The sequence below is a fragment of the Sorghum bicolor genome, chromosome 6, assembly GCF_000003195.3.
Source record: "Sorghum bicolor cultivar BTx623 chromosome 6, Sorghum_bicolor_NCBIv3, whole genome shotgun sequence".
Lineage (NCBI taxonomy): Eukaryota > Viridiplantae > Streptophyta > Magnoliopsida > Poales > Poaceae > Sorghum > Sorghum bicolor.
In genome coordinates, this window is record NC_012875.2 from 52,268,771 (window position 1) to 52,291,574 (window position 22,804).

The 22,804-nt window shown below is 45.6% G+C and overlaps 3 protein-coding genes across 4 annotated transcripts; 2 read left to right on the forward strand and 1 right to left on the reverse strand.

Moving 5' to 3' along the window:
* On the forward strand, positions 890–7,422 carry LOC110436555 (nucleolin). Of its 2 annotated transcripts, none has more exons than XM_021463840.1 (13): positions 890–1,049; positions 1,131–1,438; positions 1,829–2,358; positions 2,443–2,532; positions 2,610–2,849; positions 2,998–3,219; positions 3,327–3,633; positions 3,725–4,044; positions 4,134–4,240; positions 4,325–4,419; positions 4,516–4,592; positions 4,674–4,776; positions 4,957–7,422. In XM_021463840.1, the coding sequence occupies exons 2-12, from the start codon at positions 1,168–1,170 to the stop codon at positions 4,773–4,775; spliced, it is 2,361 nt and encodes a 786-aa protein (XP_021319515.1). In that variant the 5' UTR covers positions 890–1,049; positions 1,131–1,167; the 3' UTR covers position 4,776; positions 4,957–7,422. The 2 variants fall into 2 exon arrangements, with proteins under 2 accessions (XP_021319515.1, XP_021319514.1); XM_021463839.1 differs by having other exon boundaries at positions 4,987–7,421.
* Positions 8,484–9,537, forward strand: LOC8055931 (actin cytoskeleton-regulatory complex protein pan1). Its single transcript, XM_002446830.2, has one exon. It carries the CDS (start codon positions 8,695–8,697, stop codon positions 9,316–9,318), a length of 624 nt encoding a protein of 207 aa, XP_002446875.2. The 5' UTR covers positions 8,484–8,694; the 3' UTR covers positions 9,319–9,537.
* Positions 12,233–15,935, reverse strand: LOC8083341 (cationic amino acid transporter 7, chloroplastic). Its single transcript, XM_021463841.1, has 6 exons — positions 15,578–15,935; positions 15,108–15,330; positions 14,374–14,527; positions 14,026–14,257; positions 13,887–13,908; positions 12,233–13,407 (listed from the first exon to the last, which is right to left on the reverse strand). The coding sequence occupies exons 1-6, from the start codon at positions 15,933–15,935 to the stop codon at positions 12,864–12,866; spliced, it is 1,533 nt and encodes a 510-aa protein (XP_021319516.1). The 3' UTR covers positions 12,233–12,863.

Here is a 22,804-nt window from a genome sequence, read left to right on the forward strand (position 1 = left end):
TTTATTGCATGTAAGCTTGCTGGTACTCGCTGTTATTTATGCGCGAAAAAAATATAGATGGTGCCTAGTTGTGCGTTGCGGCTTGCTATCTTTTTGTACAGCAAAAGAGGAGCGGAAAAAAGGCAAGAGGTGGGGCCCGCATGCCGCGGTGCGCTCGGCGAGGGGGCCAGGCGCGAGTGCGCTGCGCGGCGCCAATGGTGGTGGGGTCGGTGCACGCGCCGTTGCCGGGTACTGGGCAGAGCGAGCGAGCAAGAGGGATAAGTAGCGGACATATGATGCTCATGCCATGTGGTGCAGGTTATATTTAAAAATGGATAATTAGGATGGATTAAATGGAGATATTATAGAGCTCAAATTATTTTATAGTTTTTTTTGAAATATATTTTGAAAATAATTTTTAATGCGAGTGATTTTTGAATGTGAATTTTTGGGATGTTACAATTAGTTATTTACGAGTCGCTAGCTATTAGAAAGTCGCTAGCTATCTGATCTCTCCTCGATGGCCAATAAGAGTGCTACTTTTTTATTATTATTATTTTTATTTTTATACGTCATCTCGCTAGCTATTTGTAAAGTGCTATTGAGAGCCAATAAAATTTCTCCTAGCTATTTGATAACCATTATGGATGATCTAAGAGAAGAGTTTTATCCTTATAAAACTTATGTGGCTCGGTTACCTTGTTTATAATTTTATTAAATGTATCATGAAACTATACGTCGAGTCTTCAAACCTTTTTTTATTTCAGAGGGAGTACCGACATAGGAACCATATTTCCGTCGAAATCGGAGAAGACCAGAACGCCCTCTGTCCCGCGGGAAGCGGTCAACGCGAGACCGCGACGACCTGTTAGCAAATCCGTAATTAACTCTAATTCCTGAGCCCAATTTGATAAGAACACGATTCCCCCGCGGGAAAAAAAATATACCTAGGCCACGCCAGGTCGCCAGGTCTCAGTGTCAGGTCACCGCAATCCAAAGGCCGCACCTTTCGCCTCCGGCCCTAGGGTTTCGCCTGCCTCCCAATTCGATCGCGAGTGCACCATTACCAGGTACGCTCCCCACGATTCCACCCTCGTCAACCAGATTCGGGCTCTGGTTCCCCTAAATCTGTGTTTTTTCGTGGTGTCCAGGTGATCTCTTCCCCATTGGTCTGCTGTGACGTGGGAGATGCCGCCGAAGTCTAAGAGGGGTGGCGCTGCCGCCGCGAGGAAGGCGACGGGGGCGAGGGGGCGGATGGGGAGGGCGCAGGCTGCTGCGGAGGAGGCGCCGGCTGTGGAGGAGATGAAGGAGGCGCCTGCTGAGGAGGTGAAGGTCGCCGAGGAGGCCCCGAAGGTGGTGGAGGAGCCGAAGCGGCAGCCCTCGCCTCCGCTGCCGCAACAGCCGGTGGTGGAGGAGAAGGGCTCGGATGCCGCGGCCAACGGTGCCAACCAGGGCGAAGGTATTGTTTCTGCTCCTATTTCGTGCATAGGTCGTGGACTTCTGCTGTGATCTGTCCTGCGGCCTCAGAGATTTAGATTTTTATAGTTGTAGCATGGCGGTTGTATTATGGTCCAATAATCCCTATTATACTTGGCGGAACATCAACATATATTTTGGCCATTCTATTGACGACAAGCCCAGGATATTTGATTTTGATACCTGTGGCCATTTGGCATTCTGTTCTTTTGACAATGACTACTATATGTTTTACTTAGTTTGAAATAGAACAAAGAAGATTATGTGTTTGTTGTAATTATAGCTGATGGGCTCTGCTCTATATGGGTCAGATACTGTTCACTGTTTTATCTTAAAGTAAGCTGATGTGGATGTCTTGTGCTCAAATTTTTAGATGACGGAGTTGCAAAAGAAACATATGAAGAAGAGGACAAAGGTGAACGGCTGGAGTTTGAGGATGAACCAGAATATGAAGAGGAGGCTGCTGTAGACTATGATGAGAAAGATTTGGAACAGTATGAAGAGCAATACGAGGATGGTGATGAAGAGGTGGAGTATACTGAAGATGTGGTTGAAGTGGAGACAGATATGGTGGATGAGGAACTTGATGAAGGTGGTGATGATGGGGAGGGAGAGGGGTACGAAAATGCTGACGAAGAACATCATGTGGACGTGGATGATGAAGAGCATAATGAAATGGTCAAAGAGCACCGCAAGCGGAAGGAGTTTGAAGTTTTTGTTGGTGGGCTGGATAAAGATGCAACAGAAAATGACCTTAGGAAGGTTTTTGGTGAAGTTGGTGAGATCACTGAAGTTCGTCTGATGATGAACCCTGTCACAAAGAAGAATAAAGGCTTTGCCTTCCTGCGATATGCAACTGTAGAGCAAGCAAGGCGTGCTGTTTCAGAGCTAAAGAATCCACTGGTTGGTCTTAAGATTGACTATTTTATGTTTCTATAGTATCCTTTTCACAAATGACTTACATGTTTTATTTAATATATACTCCAGGTGCGGGGTAAACAATGTGGCGTTGCTCCAAGTCATGACAATGATACACTCTTTGTCGGCAATATCTGCAAAACATGGACAAAAGAACATGTATGACACTTGAGATTTGTTTTCGTGATTTTCATTTGCTTCTTCGCTGAAGAAGTAACTTGTTCTGGCTTTTGCAGTTGAAGGATAAACTGAAGAGTTATGGAGTTGAAAGTTTTGATGACTTACTACTGGTTGAGGATACTAACAATCCTGGGATGAATCGTGGCTATGCCTTGCTTGAGTTTTCTACTCGGCCTGAGGCGATGGATGCTTTCAGGATATTGCAGAAGAGGGATGTAGTCTTTGGAGTTGATCGTAGTGCAAAGGTTTCCTTTGCTGATTCCTACCCTCAAGTTGATGACGAAATAATGGCACAGGTGACTACTTATTTTGTACGGTAATTATAACTTTAAAATCAATCATAAATTGCCCATTAACTCGTATATCCGATAGTTTCTATGTATCTACCTTGTCTGTTTAAACTTTAAAGTTGTTGCATCCTGATTTATGTTATTTATGGTTCAGGTCAGAACTGTATTTCTTGATGGCCTTCCTCCCTCATGGGATGAAGACCGTGTTAAAAAATATCTCAAAAAGTATGGAGCTATTGAGAAAATCGAGCTTGCTCGAAACATGCCAGCTGCCAAGAGAAAGGATTTTGGGTTTGTTACATTTGATACACATGATAATGCTGTTGCTTGTGCTGAAGGGATAAGTAACTCTGAGGTTGGTGAAGGTGATCACAAGGTCTGTTTTTGCAAATTGCAACTATATTTGCAGTGTCCATATAAATATATATATTATGTCATTGTGCATGTCTTATTTTTGTAATGATTGCAATTTCCTGATTTCAGGCAAAAGTAAGGGCTAGACTGTCGCGACCACTACAGAGACCACCTAGAATGAAGCATGGATTGAGAGGAAATTTTAGAGTCGGGCATGGTGCCCCACGAGGTGTCCGTTTACCGTACGCTCGTGCTCCTCCACCTCGCAGGCCTCCGCCACGTCTTGTTCGACCTGCTGTTAGTCGCTTACCACCCATCAGGAGCCATCCATTGAAGCGGCCCGTAGATATTAGAGATAGGCGTCCTGTTATGTCAATGCCAGATAGAGCTAGGCGTTTACCTCCTCCAGAGAGAGCTTATGACAGGAGGCCCCCAGGTTTGCAGGCCTTATATGCAACTGATTCATTTGTCTTTCAGTGCAATGTATTATAGTTGTCTCACTTCTCCCACAATTTGTTTGTGTACAGCCCCAGTTTACCCGAAGAGAAGTCCAAGGAGAGAATACGGGAGGCGTGATGAACTTCCTCCTCCAAGGAGCAGAGCTACGATTGATTACAGTCCTAGAGTTCCAGTTGATAGACGTCCCTCTTTGAGGGATGATTATTCACCCCGGGGATCAGGTTATTCAGACCTAGGTCCTCGTAGTGCTCCACGTCTTTCTGATAGACGAGCTTATGCTGATGATAGTTATGGGGGGAAGTTTGACCGGCCTTTACCGTCCTATAGGGAGGGTCGTGGCCGTGATTATGATACCATTTCTGGATCAAAGCGTCCATATGCAGATTTGGTGAGTGCTGTTTATTTGTTTAAATTTGAATGTCCAGGCCTTGAAGTTTGGTTCTCAAATCAACTTAATCATTTTAATGTTCTGTCAAGGATGACGTGCCTCGGTATCAAGAAATTGGTGTTCGTCAGTCCAAGGCACGCTTAGACTATGACATTGGTGGCAGCAGTGCTCGGTATGGAGATACATATAGCGAGAGGTTGGTGGACTCGAGACCGAAGTCTTTTCTTTTTTTTTTCCTAATCTTTTATTCTATTCAACATGCTACATTTTATCCTCATAGGTCTGGACGACCACATGTGGGATATAGCAGCAGCCGATCTATCCCTGGTCATGATTCAGCATATGGCAGCAGCCGTCATGGCATGAGTTATGGAGGTATATAGTCTTTGAAGCTCTGTTATTTTTTAGGGCACCTTTAGCCATGCACTTATTTTAATTTTCATAATGTCAATTTGCATTCTACTCTTGCAGGTTCTGCTAGCAGTGCTGATGCTGGTGGTATGTACCCACCGAGTTACAGTGGTAGCTATGGGTCTCGTGGATCTGATGTGAGTATGAAATACATCAAACTTTACTACTACCTTTTTAATTGGGATTCCTGAGTTCACTTGATTTTTCCATTTGGGCAGGTTGGTGGGAGTTCATATTCTTCGCTTTACTCCTCGAGCCGCAATTTGGGTAGCAGCAATGGTGGCTACTATGGAGGTAGCGGTTCCGGTTCATATTACTAAGGTGCAAAAATCAAATCTCTTCCACCTTTCACCAAGTTTGTTTCATCGTGTTATTTGCACCGTCCCTCATCTCTATCACACATGCACACATCGTGGTGCTATTGTTGGGGATGAGAAATGTTTCCCCTTGTGTATCAAAGATGCGGGAAGTCCAGAACCATAAACTACTTTAATTACACAGATTTGGCATCACCTCATCTTTGTGGAACAGATTTGGCATCATAGGACGTTGGTGTAGGCCCTGCATTTTATGGAGCTCCTTGATTTAAGCCCTACAGATCTGGAAAAGAAGTGCCAAGCACCCAAGTGAGGCAATGTTTTCAAATAAGACATTTCAACGAAGCCAGACCATCGAGTTGGTTGAAGCAGTAGTCCTGAGGATGTTCTGGCTTGTTTATGTAATGTAAGGATTTGCTTTATCTGGTCAAGAGTTATGAACATAAGAGCCAGATATGGTGTTTTAAGTGTTTCGACATGTTTACTTCCAGTGTTTCTATAACGTTATTGAGACAGAAATGGAGTGCGCTTTGAGGTAGTTTCTGCAATTCAAGGTATTTGGGGATTACATCTTGTGATGTGCTGGCAAAGATCAGGCTTACAAAAGAAGCTTTACAAGGAGTGCTTCTTGTAAGGCTGTTAGTTTCTGAAAACCTTCCCTTCTCTTCTCTAGAGGATCAATAACTGCCAAGACAGAATGTTGATTGGTCAGACTTAAATTCTGGGCACCTATGTTGCATTCCAGGTACAAATGGTTTTATCGGTTGCCAAAATTTGAGAGAAACTGCTTGTGTGGCAAAAATTTTCCCAAGCAGTTACTTTGGCTTCTCCAATGTTTAAGATAACAGAACTTGAAGCAAAAGGACATTTGAAATTTGAGTATAGCCTTGCATTGACTATAGAGCACAAGGCATCAGATAAATTTAACAAGCAGTGCCAGTATTGAACACAACCCTGGTTTGATCACCTACCATTTATGAAAATCCATTGAACTGCTTTATGGAGTATGGATTACTAACAATTTTGAGCTTAATGGGTTTTGGATGATTGCAAGCTTTCAAGAATCTTGCTGGAGGCGTAACACACTAACTGATCAAGTTACAGAAAAAGTATGATTTGTCTGACACCATTAATTTCTATGACATAATTTCATAACATAGTTTGGGACCAAACGTGTAGCTCAATATCGTCACACTTAGGCTTTAAACCCACCATATGTGTGATATATCTCATCGGTCTAATTTGTGATAGCATGTTTGTTTTGTGGATCATTTTTACCAAATGATTACTTTGCCAAGAATATACCTTTATATAAGTTGATTGATGAAACAAGGCATGCTGTGTTGTGTGTTTTGATAGTGACTAACTCTGTATGGCATCCCTATACCTTTATCCAGTAGCTGAAAGATGACTAGTAATATCAATACCCCAGCTATACAGTCCGCAGAGAGCTTAAACCTGAGCTTAACTTATAACTTCTGGTGTCATCCTTCTGAGGAAACCTCATGCACTAACTTTGGATTTACTTGATCAATTGAGCTAGGGATAATAACGCTATTGGATCCTGAGGTCAGACTGTCAGAGACAATTTTGTCCTTGGAATTGGTTTTTGGAGATAACCTAGTGATGACACTGAGTAGGATGAAAGATCAATATGTAGTTTCATGAAGAGGCTGCTCTGAGATGGCTTCTGCAGTATTCAGAAACACATTTTTGTGAGCTTATCGATGTACTTTGAGGGCCATTATTTGTTACTTATGTGTTAGTAGTTATTTTGGAATAGGACATCATGAGGGAGATTGATGATGGTATTAGATCTAGCAGAACTGTTGATTGCCAAATGTGCACAGAAGGAATACTTTATGCAATGGCATCAATGAGTTTGGTTACTGGGGGCCAGCAAGTGGGAATCAGCTCCTGCTGAAAAACAAGGGAAAGGAGATTATTTTTCCTTGATGGGGCAAGGATGATAGATCTGAAAGAAGCGTGGCATGGAAATATTTTTCTTGGAAAACAGTAGGCACAGGATTAAGTACAAGAATACTCCATTCAAATTCTGAGTTGAAGGGTCTTGAAATTTTCTCCTCAATTGCTGGAGCAAACTAAAGGATCTAACACAGTTTAGTCCAAAGTATTCAACATAAAAGATACTTTGGAATCACAATAAGCTGACAAATACATCAATTTTTTTTCGAGAATTGTAAGACTGCTCCATTAGTCCATATCAATTTGACCATCTGAATTTCATAACTTTGTTTTTATTCTGTTATTCACATGGCTTTTTTTAATATTGTTATTATCAAAGCAGTTGTTGATGCACCTTTTGTATCCTCTCTAACATGCTTCCATTGCTGTTTTGATGCTGTTACCTGCTTTTCATGCTAACATGGCTTCAATACTATAATTGTTTTTGAGCCCTTTGAGAATTGTAGCCACCAGCATGCCTCTCCAAAGACGTGGGTCAAGGTTCAAACCGGTAGTGGTTGCTGTCAAAAGCAGCCAGATTTCTTAACAACTCGTGTGATGTTGCATTGCTCTCTAGATTACCAATTTGAGCTTGTAAATAACACTGTAGGCATGGAAGGAACCAAATGTACAAAAATATAATTAACTGCTCATGAAATATCATATGGAGATATACTGACGTTTGTCACGCGCGTCTCAACTTGTTCCCAATTTGAGCTTGTAAAGAACACTGCAGGCATGAAAGATACTGAATGTACAAAAATATGCTTATATGAAATATCATATGGACATATACTGACGTTTGTCATGCCCATGTGGGTATTATAGTTTTATATATTCTCGGTTGTTGTGGACATATATGTTCGTCTTGCTGAAATTTGGCTTGTGCTAATACTCTTCATTGATTTGTTGCGAGAGAAAAATACTTCCGACTCTGTTGTTCGCTGATTTAAATATTTGCACCTCTGTGCATCTGGCCTTTAGCCCATGTTTCTGATGTTCTTGTGTGATGGGAAATGACAGTGCTGTATGGTTCTACACTGCCTCATGCTCATGTAGATGCCGCTCATGCTCATGTAGATGCCGAGATGGCCATCGGGCCATGGCCGACCAAGCTGTGTCCTCGTCACCTGGTGCCCTACGTCTTGGGCTCTTGGCTCACCTGGTACCCTACGTCTGGGAGCGATGGTGGTGCGCGACGGCCCCGTCGCACACTTGAGAAGTTTCAGACGACGGTTCCATCGCCCTAATCCTTCTCTGTGGTCGTTGACATGCCGGGCAGCTCTCGCTTATACGCATTGATGCGTTCCACGCTGCCGGCTACCGGGTCCCCGGACGCGGCACGTCACATCACGTCGCCCTTGTGCTGTGGCCACGCCGCGTCGGCGTCGGCGTCGGCGCCCCCGTCGCTTGGTCACGCAAGGACACGGCCCCTCCGCGCACGCCGAAGCCGCGCCCCCGCGAGTCGCCTTGCCGCTGCCGCACGCTACCCGTCCAAGGTGGGCAGGTCGCACGCGCCGCATGCCGCCGTGCGCGGCCAATCGCACGACGTGACGACCCCCGCTCACCGTCCCTCCGCTCCAGAAGCCAAATTCCATTTCGGCCCCGAAACCGGTACATTATTTACCAACAAGAGGAGGACCGCCCGTGATCCGACGGCCGTCGCGCCCGCTCCCGACGCATCGCGGCCGCCCAGGAGCAGCCGAAAAGGGGGGACGGGAAGCCCACCGCGAAATTTTACGTCCCGCGCCGCGCGGCGCGGGGTGTCGGTCAAGGTGCCCCCACGCGCCGCGGTTGGCGCCGCCGCCGCTGCCGCCCACCACCGCCGCCCGCGTGCGCCCACCGCCACCTGTTGCCGCCTAAGGGGAACGCCTCCGTTATAACCCACCGCACCATCCATGCCGTCCTCCACCACCACCGCTTCACCATCCCCTCCAGGCCCACCACCACCACCACCATGGCCTCTCCTTCCCCTCCTTCCCCCGCCCGCGCCTCCGGCCGGCGCGTGCCGCCCCCGTGCTGGACGACCGACGAGACCCTCGCGCTCGCGCGGGCATACACCGCGCGCCGCCTCGCCGTCGGCCGGGAGCACCTGACCTCCGCCGACTGGGCCGCCGTCGCAGCGGCCGCCCCGTCCAAGACCGCCAGGCAGTGCCGCCACAAGGTCGAGAAGCTCCGCCGACGCCTCCGATCCAACCGCCGCCGCCCGTGCCCGCTCCTCGACGCCATCGACCTCCTCGACGGCCCTTCCCCGCCCTTCTTCTCCAAGTCCCGGTCCCGATCCACATCCCTGTCCTCGTCGCCGCCGCCGCCGGCGGTTTCTCCGCCGTCTCCCCCTTCCCCTCCCGCATCTCCGCCCAGGAAGAGGCGGCGGGACGATGCCGGGGATGAGGAAGGTGTGAGCGACGTGGTGGGGGCTCTGAGGGCCATCGGGGAGGGTTTCCTGCGGGCAGAGGAGAGGAGGATGGAGGCCGCCCGGGAGACTCAGAGGATGCGGATGGAGATGGCGCTTCGGCACCTTGATGCACAGAGGAGGCTCATGGACGCGCTTGTCGGCCGCATCGTCGATGCCTTGGACTGAATTGGTGGCACAAAGGTGTCTCCTCAAGGTTTCTTGCTTGTCCTCGTTGCATGCTGGCTTGCGAGTTTAGGAGTTTCGTAGTGCTGTTTATATGTAGTAGCTGTGATGGATCTGTGATGTGTAGTTGAAGCGGACAAGCCTTAGTGTTTTTCCAGTCTTGTATTTGCTTAAAAGGAGAGTTTCTTATGGATGAAGAAGTTGTCTTGCCTGTTCCACATCTGTTGACTACTTGCCTCCTTATTTTCGTTTTAAATTTGTTTGATTGATTTTATGTTCTGATGATGAAAGTAACATATAACTAGTGATAACCTAAGGATGCTAGAAGATTAGAGCATTGAGTTCTGATAACAATTGTGTTTTCAGGCCCTGGAGTTCTAATTCCTAGAAAAGAAAGAACACAATTGTCACTGCTATATCACAGATTTACATCATAAAAAAACCTTTGCTGCCTTGCCCCTGTAAGGGGCACCCACAATAGTAAGAGCAAGTTACTAGCTCTAAGCAAACCTCTCCAACAGTGTTAGCTTTTAGCAATGGCTCATAGTATGATTAGGCCCACATGACACACATGATCTAGAATTGTGTGTAAGAGCCTAGCTCTTGATTAAGAGCTAGCTTTTCTATCTCTTCTATTAGAATATGATGAAAAAAAATACTTAGAGATAGCTCAAAAGTCAATTGTTGAAGCTGCCCTCAACCTGTTTTTTTATTACAATAATAAACTGAACTTAAGAAGCAAAAATAATGAACTGGAGATGTTTTTTTTTCAGAGAATTTATTTTTTTTCCAGTCATTTGCTAGTGCCTCAACCTGTCAACTGAGGTCTGCATGTCAAGGTTTCATTTTCAGTTACGTCCTCCCAGCAGAATACATCTGTTTAGTTCTAGTAGTATTTTTTTTTGTTTGCTGTATGGAGCTGATATTCTGCATCCTGCATATTTAACTATTGATGGAACTCAATACTCTGAGCATTATATGTCTATGAAGAATTTCCTGTCCTGAAGTTGGATATCTCAATGACTGGATGGAAAAAGGGGGAGGCAATGTTGGTACTCATCATGCACGCATTAACATTCCTTGGGTCCATGATTGCTGCATCAAATATACATTTTGATACAATTAGTGGTACCAAAGCAAGAATCCTCAAGATAAGGTCGCACAGATTTCCCTTCAAAAGTGAGACAAATTTACACTCACCTCTTGTATGTAAAACTACTGGTAAAATTGAAGAAGTTGGATTCTAGATGCTCTTCTTTGTATAATGAGGTTATTCTTGACAGACATGTTCTACTTGAAAAATTACATGGTACAGAAAACGAACATGACTCTTAGCCACATGAATTATTTATGTTGGTTACAGATCCTTCATCAAGATATGTGGCAGTGCTGATAGGCTGTAATCCTGACCTTCATTTTATCCTTTATTGACCAACTTTTCAAAGAAAATAACTTCTGTGGACAATATGTAGTGCCTTTTTTTTAATTACTTTTATGTGCTTCCTTTTGCAACTAACAATTCTATTCGTGTGACTAAGAATAACCATTCTCTTGTCGTTGGGTTTCTTCTTTGAATCCTTCTCATCTCCGGACAATGTTTCTGCATGCACATATGTTTTGTGTACATGAATGTTGACTACCGACAGTGGTATCTTTTCTTTCTTCTTTCTTTCTTTCTCATTTTTCAGGAGATTCAACTTTTAGATGATGACTATAAATTGTCACATACTACTCATGTTTGCTGTATGTAATTTATTCTTAGGACCTCTCTGGCAGGGCTCTGGCTTCTCCAAACGATGAAGCCAGGGAAAGCCACATTTTTGTGGCTTTGGCTTCTAGGTGAAAAGACGGCTTCGGCTTCATCATTTTTTTGCTTGGTTTTGGCTTCCCAAGCCATTTTTGCATGTGCATGTTTGGCAGCGCTTTTGATTAAGCTGGTGGAGAAGCCCCCACAAAAACCCTGCCAAAGAGGGCCTTAGAGAGAAGGGAAAGGCTTTCCATCTATTAGGCTAGCTTTCTGCAGAGCTGCAAGTTTAGCTACTTTGAATGACAAATCTGGGACTCTAGGTATTTTGTGGCCTGCTACAGTTCTGTTATTGTTCAGAAACTTCTTATCCAGTGAGAACAATACATGGGTACTCAAAAATTTCCAAGTATTTTATAAGTTTCGGTTCAGAACTGCAATCTAATAGTTCTGTTTGTTGTCAGCGGATTTGGTGCAGATGAAGGCACCACTAACCCCTTAAGTAGTTGACTCACCATCAGAGTATGTGGTCCTTAGTATGCTGGCATCCAGTCCTGTGGCTCACTCTGCTGTTCGACAATTGGGTTACCACTTGAGATGAGCATTAAGAAATGAAAACTGAGGTATGCACATTGATTCGATGAAGCATGCTGATTTGAAAGCATGAATACACTCCATGATGTTCGGCTTTACTCCTGCATTCCATCATGTGTGGTCCTTGAAATTTCAGTACAATCATGTATGTATGACAGCCATTGTTTAGGGTTATCCTGTATCACTATTTAAAAGCCTAGTCTATTGAATATTTTCATCTCATGAGTCCTAGTTTGTCTTGATAAATGGTGCCGTTCTTCCTTAGGAATGAACTTGATGTATCTTTTGAAATTTATATGGAGTTTCCTTTTATTTTTAACATGAATACTGGTTATTTAGTTCTCAACTGAAATTGTCTGCTATGCTTCTTATGAAAATTCTCATCTAGTTAACATCTATTCCTCAACCAGTAAGGTTAGAGGATGTGCTTGTATGATCTATTTGTTCTTGGTGAGGAACTGACATTTTTTCTCGAACACGCAGGAGAGTTGTGTGCCTTTAGGCATCAAACTCTACGGCATGAAAGGTGAATGGTATCAATGTGTTCATGTGTTAAGGCTATCTGAGTGAATCCTTTCTGCATACTAATGGAAATAATGTGAGTGAAATAGCATCAGTAATTCTGAAGTCTGAACACAGAATATTCATTTTAGTTTTCTCTGTTTATTTCTCTCCTTGTTATGAGTTACACAGAAAAGCAAAATCACTAACTTTAGCTTCTCATGTTTCATTAACAATGATTTTTATAGACTACACCAGTGCTTGTACATTTTTTAGGATATACTTTCCAGTAAACTTGGATATGATTATCTTGTTTTTTTATCCTCACTCCTGCTCCATCTGCTGGTATGGCTAGTTGCAAGTGAAAGTAGTTTCTAGCTGGGGCAAGTCAGCTCCCATCATGCTGATGTTTGGTAGTTTCCTGCATTCTAGGGCGTTTTCTTTTGTTGTGGTGAAGATAGATAGATTTTCAAATCACTGGTCAAACAAAAACATGCCTTGCACAATCCTGCATATGTACCTGGAGTAAAAAGTAAGCACATGGCAATGGTTTTGGGCCAATCAGAAAGCACAAAAGCAGGAAAAAGGAGGGATTAACCTAAAGCAAAAGACTCTTTTGCACCATCTTTAGGCCTGGGACCATCTCCAAGATGGCCTAATTGCCAATCTATTGAGCTCCAATTGTAACTTCTGGCATACCCAGCCACTGCTAAGATATGTCCAGATTTGCATGATGGATCATTGCATTGACAATTTCATTTTCTTCTGCAGAGTATGTGGAGTGCACCCCATAGCAGACATAGAAAACTATGATCACAAGACTCCAGATGCCGAACCTCTGGAATGATCTCACCTTGAGGGTGGTTATCAGGAACACATTCAGGAAGACAGATGCAGCAGCAGGCCATGGCATTAGAGGGACTGACCACTCCAATGGGGGCCCCGTGATGTCCTGCCGTGCTGTGCAGTGGAAGATGGTGGTGATTGCTATGGAGATCGCCCCAAACAGTGCCATCCCCCACCGGCACCACTCATCGATCTTCCTCGAGAGGGAGAAGCCGAGAGAGCTCAGCGTGAGGAGCAGCAGGAAGAGGAGGACATGCAGGGGCCGGTTTGTGCCGATCTTCACATACCGGTGGTAGATGAGTGCGTTGGCGACCAGGTAGAAGACCAGCAGGGTTCCGATGGATATCATCTCGAACACTATTTGCAGCTCCGTGAAGAGTGCTAATGCTGCAGTGCAGAACCCTGGGCAAAGAAAGTGCTAGGCTGTAAGAATGTACTGCAAAATAGGCTCTGTATCATCTAGTGACACATCTGTGACTATGGATATATCATTGCCAAGAGTTAATTTACATTCTGTTCACAAAAAAAAAGAGTTAATTTACATTCATTAAGACCTTGATTTTACTATAGTTAATGTATACTGATCTTATCCTGCTCTACCTATTGAAACAATAAGTTTAAAACTCAAACATCGGAAACACTGCTCGTTATGTGGACTTTGCATCGATGTTGGAAGTCCATATCAGAGCATCAAAGCAAAAGTGAGGCTACTTATTATATGGATCACTTGGTCTAGACTAGGTTTATTTTGTAAGTTATCTTGAGACTCATAAGCCTATGCCTTTAACTATTAAATTTACTACTACTACTTGCTTGTCCCTTTTTCTACACATGTATATCAGTTCTCTTCTCTCACTCTCTCCTTTTTTTTCCGGGAATGATGCAGTATGTATGTAGTTCTCTTAACACTAATCATGCCACCATTCCAACCATTTGGGAGTTAAAACATGTATACTCAATATAATTATATCACCATTCCAACCATTTGGGGGAGTTAAAAGTTTCAGCAGTCTTGTTGGGTGTACCTAGAAAGATGGTGGCGTTCATCGGAGTGCCTGTGGAAGGGTGGACCTTGGCGAACCACAGCGGCACGAGACGCGCTCTGGCGATGACGCACAGGTACCTGGCCTGCCCCAGCATCGCCACCAGCAGCGACGCCACGATGCCGATGCTGGCGCCGGCGCCAACCACGCTGCTCGCCCACCTCCACCCCACCTTCTCCCTGAACGCCGACGAGAACGGGGCTGCCTCCGATATCTGCAACAACGCAAGGCACGTATGCACGGTGAGCCGAGAAGAACAGCAGGCACCGAGCGAGCGACCGGCCGGGACCGGGAGCGCGCGACGCCGCCTGCGTATGCATGCATGGTCACCTCGGTGTAGGGCAGCATCACGCAGAGGGCGACGGACATGAGGCAGTAGAGCGCGGACACGACGAGCACCGAGCCGGCGATGCCGACGGGGAGCGCGCGGGAGGGTTCCCGGATCTCCTCGGCCATGGTGCACGCCGAGTCGTAGCCTATGTAGCTGAAGTAGACGATGGCGGCGCCGTCCAGGACGCCGGCGACGCCGTAGGGGGCCAGCCCGTGCGGCCGCACGAGGTTCCTCGCGCTGCCGTTCCACAGGCCGGCCGCGATGATGAAGGCGAAGAAGAGCAGGTGGAACACCGTGAGCACCATGTTCAGCATCGAGCTCTCCTTGGTGCTGCGTGCAGCAGTTGCAAATTAAATCGGTATGGTCAATGATGCCAATATCTTTAATTTGCAGCATGTGTTTTTTATTAATCTGAGCGTTGCTTTCAGTTTTCTCCCTAAGAGGCTAAATAAACCTTTGCTTTCTTTAGAATCAACAGAGAACAACCATGCACTTGTCCACGTACGTGTCTTGTGTGTCATCACATTGATAGCAAGTCATGCACAGAATTTGTACTACTATACTGTGTTCATGAGTTCCTCATAAAATATAGGAAGTAAGAACACACAGAACCCCATCTAATAAGCAAGAACAAATGATAGTCTCAAAGAACAAATTAATAAAACTAAATTAAAGGCACAGGTTAATGTGACAGTAGCTAGAAAATGGTAGACCAGCGACGGGCATTATTTACCTATAGCACAGGCATACGGTTATGAGGAGGATGAGCCCGACGGCCGGCACGTCCAGGGCATTATACCCGTCGGCGATGCCGTCGACGACGATCCTCCACGCGTTGTGCTCCGTGACTCCGAACGTCGAGGCCAGGTAGTCCGTGAAGCTCCTCGCCACCGCCGCGTTCGACAGCACGTACTCCATCAGAATGTTCGCTCCGCCGAAAAACCCCACGAACTCGCCTGGCAAAAAAGGATTAGATCGAGGGGCTTTGCTTGCATTGTCCACTCCTTGTCCTTTCATTAAGAGACAGGGGCAATTGAATTTTTTAAAACGTATAGCAGCACCGTTTTTTAAAAAAAAATGCTGGAAGAACATGAATCATAGCACGGTTAATCTCATAAGATTTCGGCCGTGATTTCATCAACAAGAACAATTATATATATAGCAGCGTGAAACCATGGCGAGAAGGAAAAAAGAGTAACCTACCGAACGTTACTCTGAGGTAGCTGAAGGCACCGCCGGCGACGGGGACGCGCACGGAGAACTCGGCGTAGCAGAAGGATGACAGCAGCGCGGAGACGCCGGCGATGACGTAGGACACGAAGACGGCTGGCCCCGCGGTGTCGCGCGCCACCCTCCCCGTGGTGACGAAGACGCCCGCGCCGAGCATGCCGCCGACGCCGAGCCCCACGAGGTCGTACCACTCGAGCCGCCGCTTCATGCGCGGCCCCGACCGGTCCCGCACCTCGTTCAGCTCCTGCGCCGGCGTCCACGTCACCAGCGCCCTCCTGCGCAGCCGGTGCGGCGTCTGCGCTATCGACAGCAGCACGTCGCGCAGCGCCATTGCCGTAGCCGAGCCCCTAGCTAATACCTTTGATGGCTTGCTCCGTTTCTCCTCCTTTTGCTAGCTCTCGCTCTTGGTGGCTTGCTTTCTTGATCTGTGTCTGACTGGGTGGGCGTAGCCGGGAGACGATCGAATCGAGCTCGGCTACTATTTATATGAGAAGAGAGGGAGGGCATTCAAGTTCTTGGCCACTCGGACGGTGGGCAATGAAGTCTCTGCGCTTGTCCAGCTTTTGGGCGTACTGCCCTCACCTCACCCTCGCGAGCTAGATAGCCATAGCCAACCCAGCACCACCAGAAGATGGATGCTTGTGTCCGTCAGTAACTGGGGGGAACCTTTGCCTACTGGCTAATGGAGTATCTAGCTCGCATGGTGGAGGACAGGAGGAGCAGCTTCAGAATTAAAAGTGCCTGTCTCTTGCTGCTGCTCGCTCGCCCGGCAGCGACCGCTGGAGCTCAGTGTGTGTGCGTTCCTGTCCGATGCCAGGTGCAGATGGACGCGGTTCATCCCTGCGTGAGGCATGTGCATGTTCGCCCCGAAAAACACTATACGCAGAGCGCACGCACATGCCAACACAGCCGGAGTTGCTGAGAGGCTTTTCTAGCTGCAGGCTGCAGCACCAAATGCTAGCTGCTGTCCTTGTCCCACTTCTCAGACAAGTTTGAAAACCAGTGGGGCAAAGATGCTAGCTTAGGTTATTTCGTTTGAATGCATTTTTACTTGGATCAAATATGGTTGCAGATTCAGGTACATATTCTCATCAATTCTGCATTTACAATAATCTTATACACGCACTAGTAGCTTGCTGCTGTACATATGCAAATGTGCTGTTTCTGACGGCTCCTGCATTTTCTATGCTGCTCACACATGGCACAGGGATTCAGGCTTCCAGCAGATAAATGCGGAGATGGATCTTGCGGCTGTTTATAAATGGCGATGAAATCTGTACTAGGATATGGTCATGTAGAGCCCAGATTCTTGTACCTCTCATATTGACACCTGGCCTTGAAGGTAAGGTTTATAGTGCTTTGCTGGAAAGCAGTGTGAGGTCAAATCTACATGAGCCCTACAAGGAGACCATCAGACCATCAATATACTAATGACCATGTACTAGGCAGCAGTGGTGCACGAGCATGGTGACGTGTTGAAATGGGATTGGCCCTCCGCTGAGAGCATGCCTTAGGCACTGTCATGAGTCATCTGCAGGCTGTGATTACCTCAAAAACACCAATAATCTGCAGGCTGCTCCAAGTTGTTATCCCTTAACAGCCTGAAGATGTTGTTTTTTTCTTTTTTCTCGAATACGCAAAAGGCTTGCGTATCATTGTATTAAGCAGGAAAACGTTTACAGCGGCGCTTAAGCGCTATGGACCCAAACAACAAGGGGTGGGGGTGGTTTAACAGAATACAGACAGGAAGGACGCCGACCCCTCCCCCCCAAGATACAAAACGACTACTCACTAAACAAACAACCAAGGTGCCGGGCCCCTCCTGCAACCCAAAGGTCGGCGTTGAACTTGATGGCATTTAGCAGCTGGTTACTGTTGGAGGGTGCGTTTCGGAAGCACCGAGCGTTGCGCTCTTTCCAAATTTCCCAGGCTACTAGCGCGAAGAGGGTGTCGGCTCCTTTCTGCCGGTCACCGTGAAAACGCTGTCTCCAACGGTCCCACCACGCAAGAAGGGTGTTGTCGCCTATCATGGATGTGTCGGCCCCGAGTACCGATAGTATGGTCCACCAAACCTGACGCAAAAAGGAGCAAGAGGCCACGATGTGGTCAATAGTCTCTGGGTCTTGGTCGCAAAGGTAACATCTGTCGTTGGCTTGCAAACCGTGTCGACGCCTCCTGTCGGCGGTCCAGTGCCGACCCTTGATGGCCAGCAAGAGGAAGATCTTGACCCGGAGAGGAGCCCAAATTTTCCAGATCCTCGAGCAGCCATGCACAGGGTGGGAGGCTGCGAGAAGAGCCCGATAGGCTGACTTGGTGGAATACTGGCCGTCCGGCGTCCACCTCCAGATGAGGGAGTCCTCCCCGACACCTAACTGGCACTGGGACACCGCGTCCCACAGCTTCAAATAATCCAGGATGGCCGTGGAGGTGATCCCACCCGAAATCTGGCGCACCCATGCTCGCGCTGTGAGTCCTGTGGCGACCGTTGTGGACTTGATGTCTCTGTTACTGACGAAGGCCAAAAGAGCTGGTGCGATGTCCTTGACTGACTGCCCCTGGATCCACCTCCCGGTCCAGAAGGCTGTGTTGCGGCCGTCTCCGAGCACAGTGTACGTCGAGGCGTTGAAGAAAGCCCGCACTTCGCGGGAAGATGCGATGGGTAGGTTAGACCACGCCCTGGTTTGATCCACCTTCTGCAGCCAAAGCCATCTTGCTTGTAGGGCGATGGAGGTGAGCCGCAGGTCCGGGATGCCCAGCCCCCCTAGGTCCGTTGGTCGACAGACTGTCCCACGCAACCATGCACTTCCCCCGTACGGATCCTTCCTTCCCCGTCCAAAGAAACCTTCGGCGGATGCTGTTGATTTCGTCTATCACCCAGAGTGGGAGGCCATCAGCAATGATTGTGTAAATGGGGATGGCGGAGAGGATGGATTTGATCCAGATTAGCCTACCGCTCCTCGCCATGAGCGGGCCATGACAACTCGGCAGTCTTCTCTCGATGCTGTCAATGGTGTATTGAATCCGCGCCCTTGGGATCTTCTTTGTACTGAGGGGCAGCCCGAGGTAGGTAATGGGGAAGTCGGCCTGGCGACATCCCAACACCTCTTGCAGCTGTGGTAGATTGTCGTCCGGCAAGTGGATCGGCGTGATGGAGCATTTGGCTAGGTTGGTCTGCAACCCGGAGGCTTCCCCAAAAATTCTTAGAATTTCTTTGATCACCCTCGCCTCCGAGACGTCTGGGTGCATGAAAATGATGACATCGTCCGCGTACAGGCTGTAGTGGTGCTTGATCACGGGCACTCCAATGGGCTTCAGCAACCTCTCCGCTGCAGCCGTGGCTACTAGCCTCGCGAACACCTCCATGGCGATTATGAATAGCATCAGCGAGAGCGAGTCACCCTGGCGGACTCCTCTCCTATGTTTGATGGCGTTGCCTGGCCGACCGTTGAGAATTATGCGAGAGGTGGCCGTGGATAGCAGCGTGGATACCCACCGTCGCCAATGAGCGCCGAAGCCGAACGCCTGCAAGGCGTTTAGGAGGAACGGCCATGCAACAGTGTCGAAGGCTTTGGAGATATTGAGTTTTGTCTCCTGCAAGTAGTACCAATATCAATGTGCAGTTACTAATTAACTTTCAATTAAAACAGCACCAAATGCCAGAGCTGAACTGAAAGGTGAGAAAATGCAGAAATGAACTCTAGAAATTAGCAAACGTTATATGTCAAAAATCATTAAGTATTGCAACATCCTGAACCAAATCCTGAACCCAGTAATTAGGAAAAGTTACTCGGAAAATTTGGCGTGCCAAGCTACCTCCCAACAAAAATATTTTCCTATGTTATTTTTTTTCAAAAAGGGAGTTATTCTAACTAGGATAACCTAGCTAGGAGGATCAGATGAGAGTAAGTACTGGTTTTGCAGTAGCTTAGAAACCATCCTAACATCTCTTTTCTGAATGACTACGCTTAATTCATATGGCTTGCATATCTTATTTGATATTTTATTTTGGAGAATACGACTTTACATGTATTTCATTAAGTAGAAGAAGCAAGTTACAAGCCTGACTGACCTTAGATTTTTTTTTTTTGAAAAATTCTGACCTTAGAATACTGACAGCCGAGAAAGGAAAATAAAAAACAGCCCCAGGGGCATCATATTTGAGATTGTTCCACCTCATAGTGCTAGCAATTTATTTGGCAGTTGGTGTAAACAAGGGGAGAAGGAAATTAATACTGTATTTCTAATAGGAGTAGGTGCTGTCTGTTGGGTTCTTTGTTGGCTCTGAGAAATGATTGTTTTTTACAATTGCAAACCTAAAATGTATTTACAGGTGAGGTGCTGTTTAGGGGGACATACTAGCTTCAGTTATGAGCAATTACAGCTTAGTGACGACAAGAAGGAACGTTGTAGTATTCAAGCCTGACGTACCTAGAGGCTGCGGCTATACCTTTTTTCCCTCTTCCCATGGATGATCTTCTATGTTTAGCGGTTTAGGATTAAAGATGTAATTTTGTGGGTGAGACTCTTGACTATGAATTTGGGTTTACTTGTTTGGGAGTGTAGAGAAACTTGTAAAGTTTGGCCTGATTCCTATCCTAGGAGCTGGATGAAGCAGGACTGTATTTCTCTCCATTATCTCCTATGTTAGGCGTTAGACGATTGAGATATTGGGAGTAGAAACTGTTCTGAAAGTGAGTAAACGTATTCTGATCCAACCCTGATCGGTTTCCTTTTCCAAGGGAACCTCGACGAGCTTTTCCAAGAACGCAATCTCTGTAGAAAGATAACATAGGAGGATGGCACCAATGATCTGACGGCTTGAAAGAGAGGCCAGGCGATGTCCAGAATAGTCAAAGATTCAGAGAGCATAAAATGATTAGTCTGAAAAGCTCAGAAAGATATATACAGACGAACTGCTGCATGAAAGCATCAGGAGCACTGCAACACAAAACTGCTTTGCACAACGACACAACATATAATACTTCAGAAAAGATCGATGGTTAAAAGGTTGCTGGAACAAGCAAAGATTGATCGATCGGTCTTCCGGGCACCGGGATGCAGCCAGCACAGGAACAATTCACCTTGGATGCCTCGTAGCATCTGCTGGCACTATAAGGGGTTTTTGGAGAAAGAAGAACACGCACGCATATGCGTACATAGGCTGCCACTAATGATGGCCTCGAAAGAAAGATGAGGCGACTCTGCAATTGTTAATCCTTTGGTTTGTTATAGGGATTGCACGGAGCTGGAATCATCTTACTAATCAAAGGTGAGGTCTAGATTAGATGCTACATGTGTAGGCATGCAGGATGGTCCCTATTAGCCTGACCTTTGGAATAGGGATAAATATATATATATATGTGATATGTGATGCATACTATATCATATACTATATCCTAGCCAAACTGGCTAGCTTCCCCATGTCCATATGGGTATGCCACTTTCGCTAACAGGTGTAGATGTAATTAAGGTCTTGTTTAGTTCCCAAAAATTTTTGCAAAATTTTTCAGATTCCCCGTCACATCGAATCTTTAGACGCATGCATGGAGTATTAAATATAGACGAAAATAAAAACTAATTGCATAGTTTGGTCGGAATTGACGAGACGAATCTTTTGAACCTAGTTAGTCCATGATTGGACAATATTTGTCAAATACAAACGAAAGTGCTACAGTGCCTGTTTTGCAAAATTTTTTGGAACTAAACAAGGCCTAAGATCAAGATGCATGTAGCATACTGTAATATATTGAGATTTCTTTAGGCTCCAAGTCAGAGACGTTGTGAATTTTGTATTGCATGGCAGTGCTTACACCTAGGCCTTGTTTAGTTCAAAAGAATTTGTAAAATTTTTCAGATTGTCTATTACATCGAATTTTGCGACACATGCATAAAGCATTAAATATAAATAAAAGAAATAATAACTAATTGCACAGTTTATCTATAATTTATGAGAACTCTTTTGAGTCTAGTTAATGCATGATTAGATAATATTTATCAAATACAAACAAAAATATTATAGTAACCATTTTGCAAAAAAAAATAGAACAAAACAAGGCCTGGCTGCACCTGTTAATAAGTACAGTATACATGTGACAGCCCGTTCGCTTGTCTTATCAACCGTATTTTTTCTGCCAACCAACTGTATTTTTCTCTTATGATAAATCAGCAAATAATATTTTGAGCCATGACTTTTTAGAAGTTAATAGATGTTCTATCTCTCTTTATGTGATGTTTCTTCTATTTTTAGAAAAGCATTTAGAGCACATAGGATTAAGTTCTATATTTTCCTCTACATTTGGTTAGAGGAATATGTTTTTTACTAGATGACTTTTCCCCCATTTCTTAAAATTACAAGATTGTTTTATGATAAGGGATTTTCAGCATTTTCTTTCGATAATTAAGACATATACTATCTTTTAAACAATGGAAAATAGTTAATTTACCAATAAGCACTAGTAGACACATGGGTTGTAATCCTGGTTGAGAAACTCCTTTAGTCCTGGTTTTCCCAACTGACATTGGGAATCCGGGTTGTAATTTACCAATAAGCACTAGTAGACATATGGGTTGTAATCCCGGTTAAGAACATCAAAAATAATTTAAATCCTGCATATTGGTAACCCCTTTATTTTAGAGGATCTTAAGTCCGGGTTAGTAACATCAACCGGGACTAAAGGGTTGTAACATATGGGTTGTAATCCCGGTTGAGAACATTAAAACCCATCTTGGAAACTCAAAAATAATGTAAATCGTGCAAATCTTCCTCTTGTGTGTGTGAGATTCGAACCAAGACCTCTTGTGATTATGTCTCGCACGTATCTTCCTTACCAACTCAACTGCACACCACATATGACAATGTCTTGGACACTCTCCCTTTAAATTCACTCGTGGGGAATCTTTAGTCTCCGGTCGAAGACTTCTAATCTGGTTTGGTGACTTCATTCGTGATTAAAAGGTCACCCTTTAGTTCCAGTTAGTGTTACCAACCGGGACTAAAAGTTAGAGGATCTTAAGTCCGGGTTAGTAACATCAACCGGGACTAAAGGGTGGTTTTTAGTCTCAGCTGGTGTTACCAACCGGGACTAAAGGTTCTTAATGCAAAAGTCTGTTGCACTATCCGTTGGGCAGGAGATTCTAGTCTTGATTGGTGGTTCCAACTAGAACTAAATCTTTATTAGTTCTGGGCTCAATTTAGAGCAG

Coding starts and splice junctions, on each gene's coding strand:
- LOC110436555 (XM_021463840.1), top strand. CDS start 1,168: ATGCCGCCGAAGTCTAAGAGGGGTGGCGCTGCCGCCGCGAGGAAGGCG. Junction 1,439..1,828: donor CGGTGCCAACCAGGGCGAAG/GTATTGTTTCTG, acceptor TCAAATTTTTAG/ATGACGGAGTTGCAAAAGAA. Junction 4,420..4,515: donor TCATGGCATGAGTTATGGAG/GTATATAGTCTT, acceptor CTACTCTTGCAG/GTTCTGCTAGCAGTGCTGAT.
- LOC8055931 (XM_002446830.2), top strand. CDS start 8,695: ATGGCCTCTCCTTCCCCTCCTTCCCCCGCCCGCGCCTCCGGCCGGCGC.
- LOC8083341 (XM_021463841.1), bottom strand. CDS start 15,935: ATGGCGCTGCGCGACGTGCTGCTGTCGATAGCGCAGACGCCGCACCGG. Junction 13,909..14,025: donor GAACGCCACCATCTTTCTAG/GTACACCCAACA, acceptor TGGCATGATTAG/TGTTAAGAGAACTACATACA. Junction 13,408..13,886: donor TTAAGAGAACTACATACATA/CTGCATCATTCC, acceptor GCACTTTCTTTG/CCCAGGGTTCTGCACTGCAG.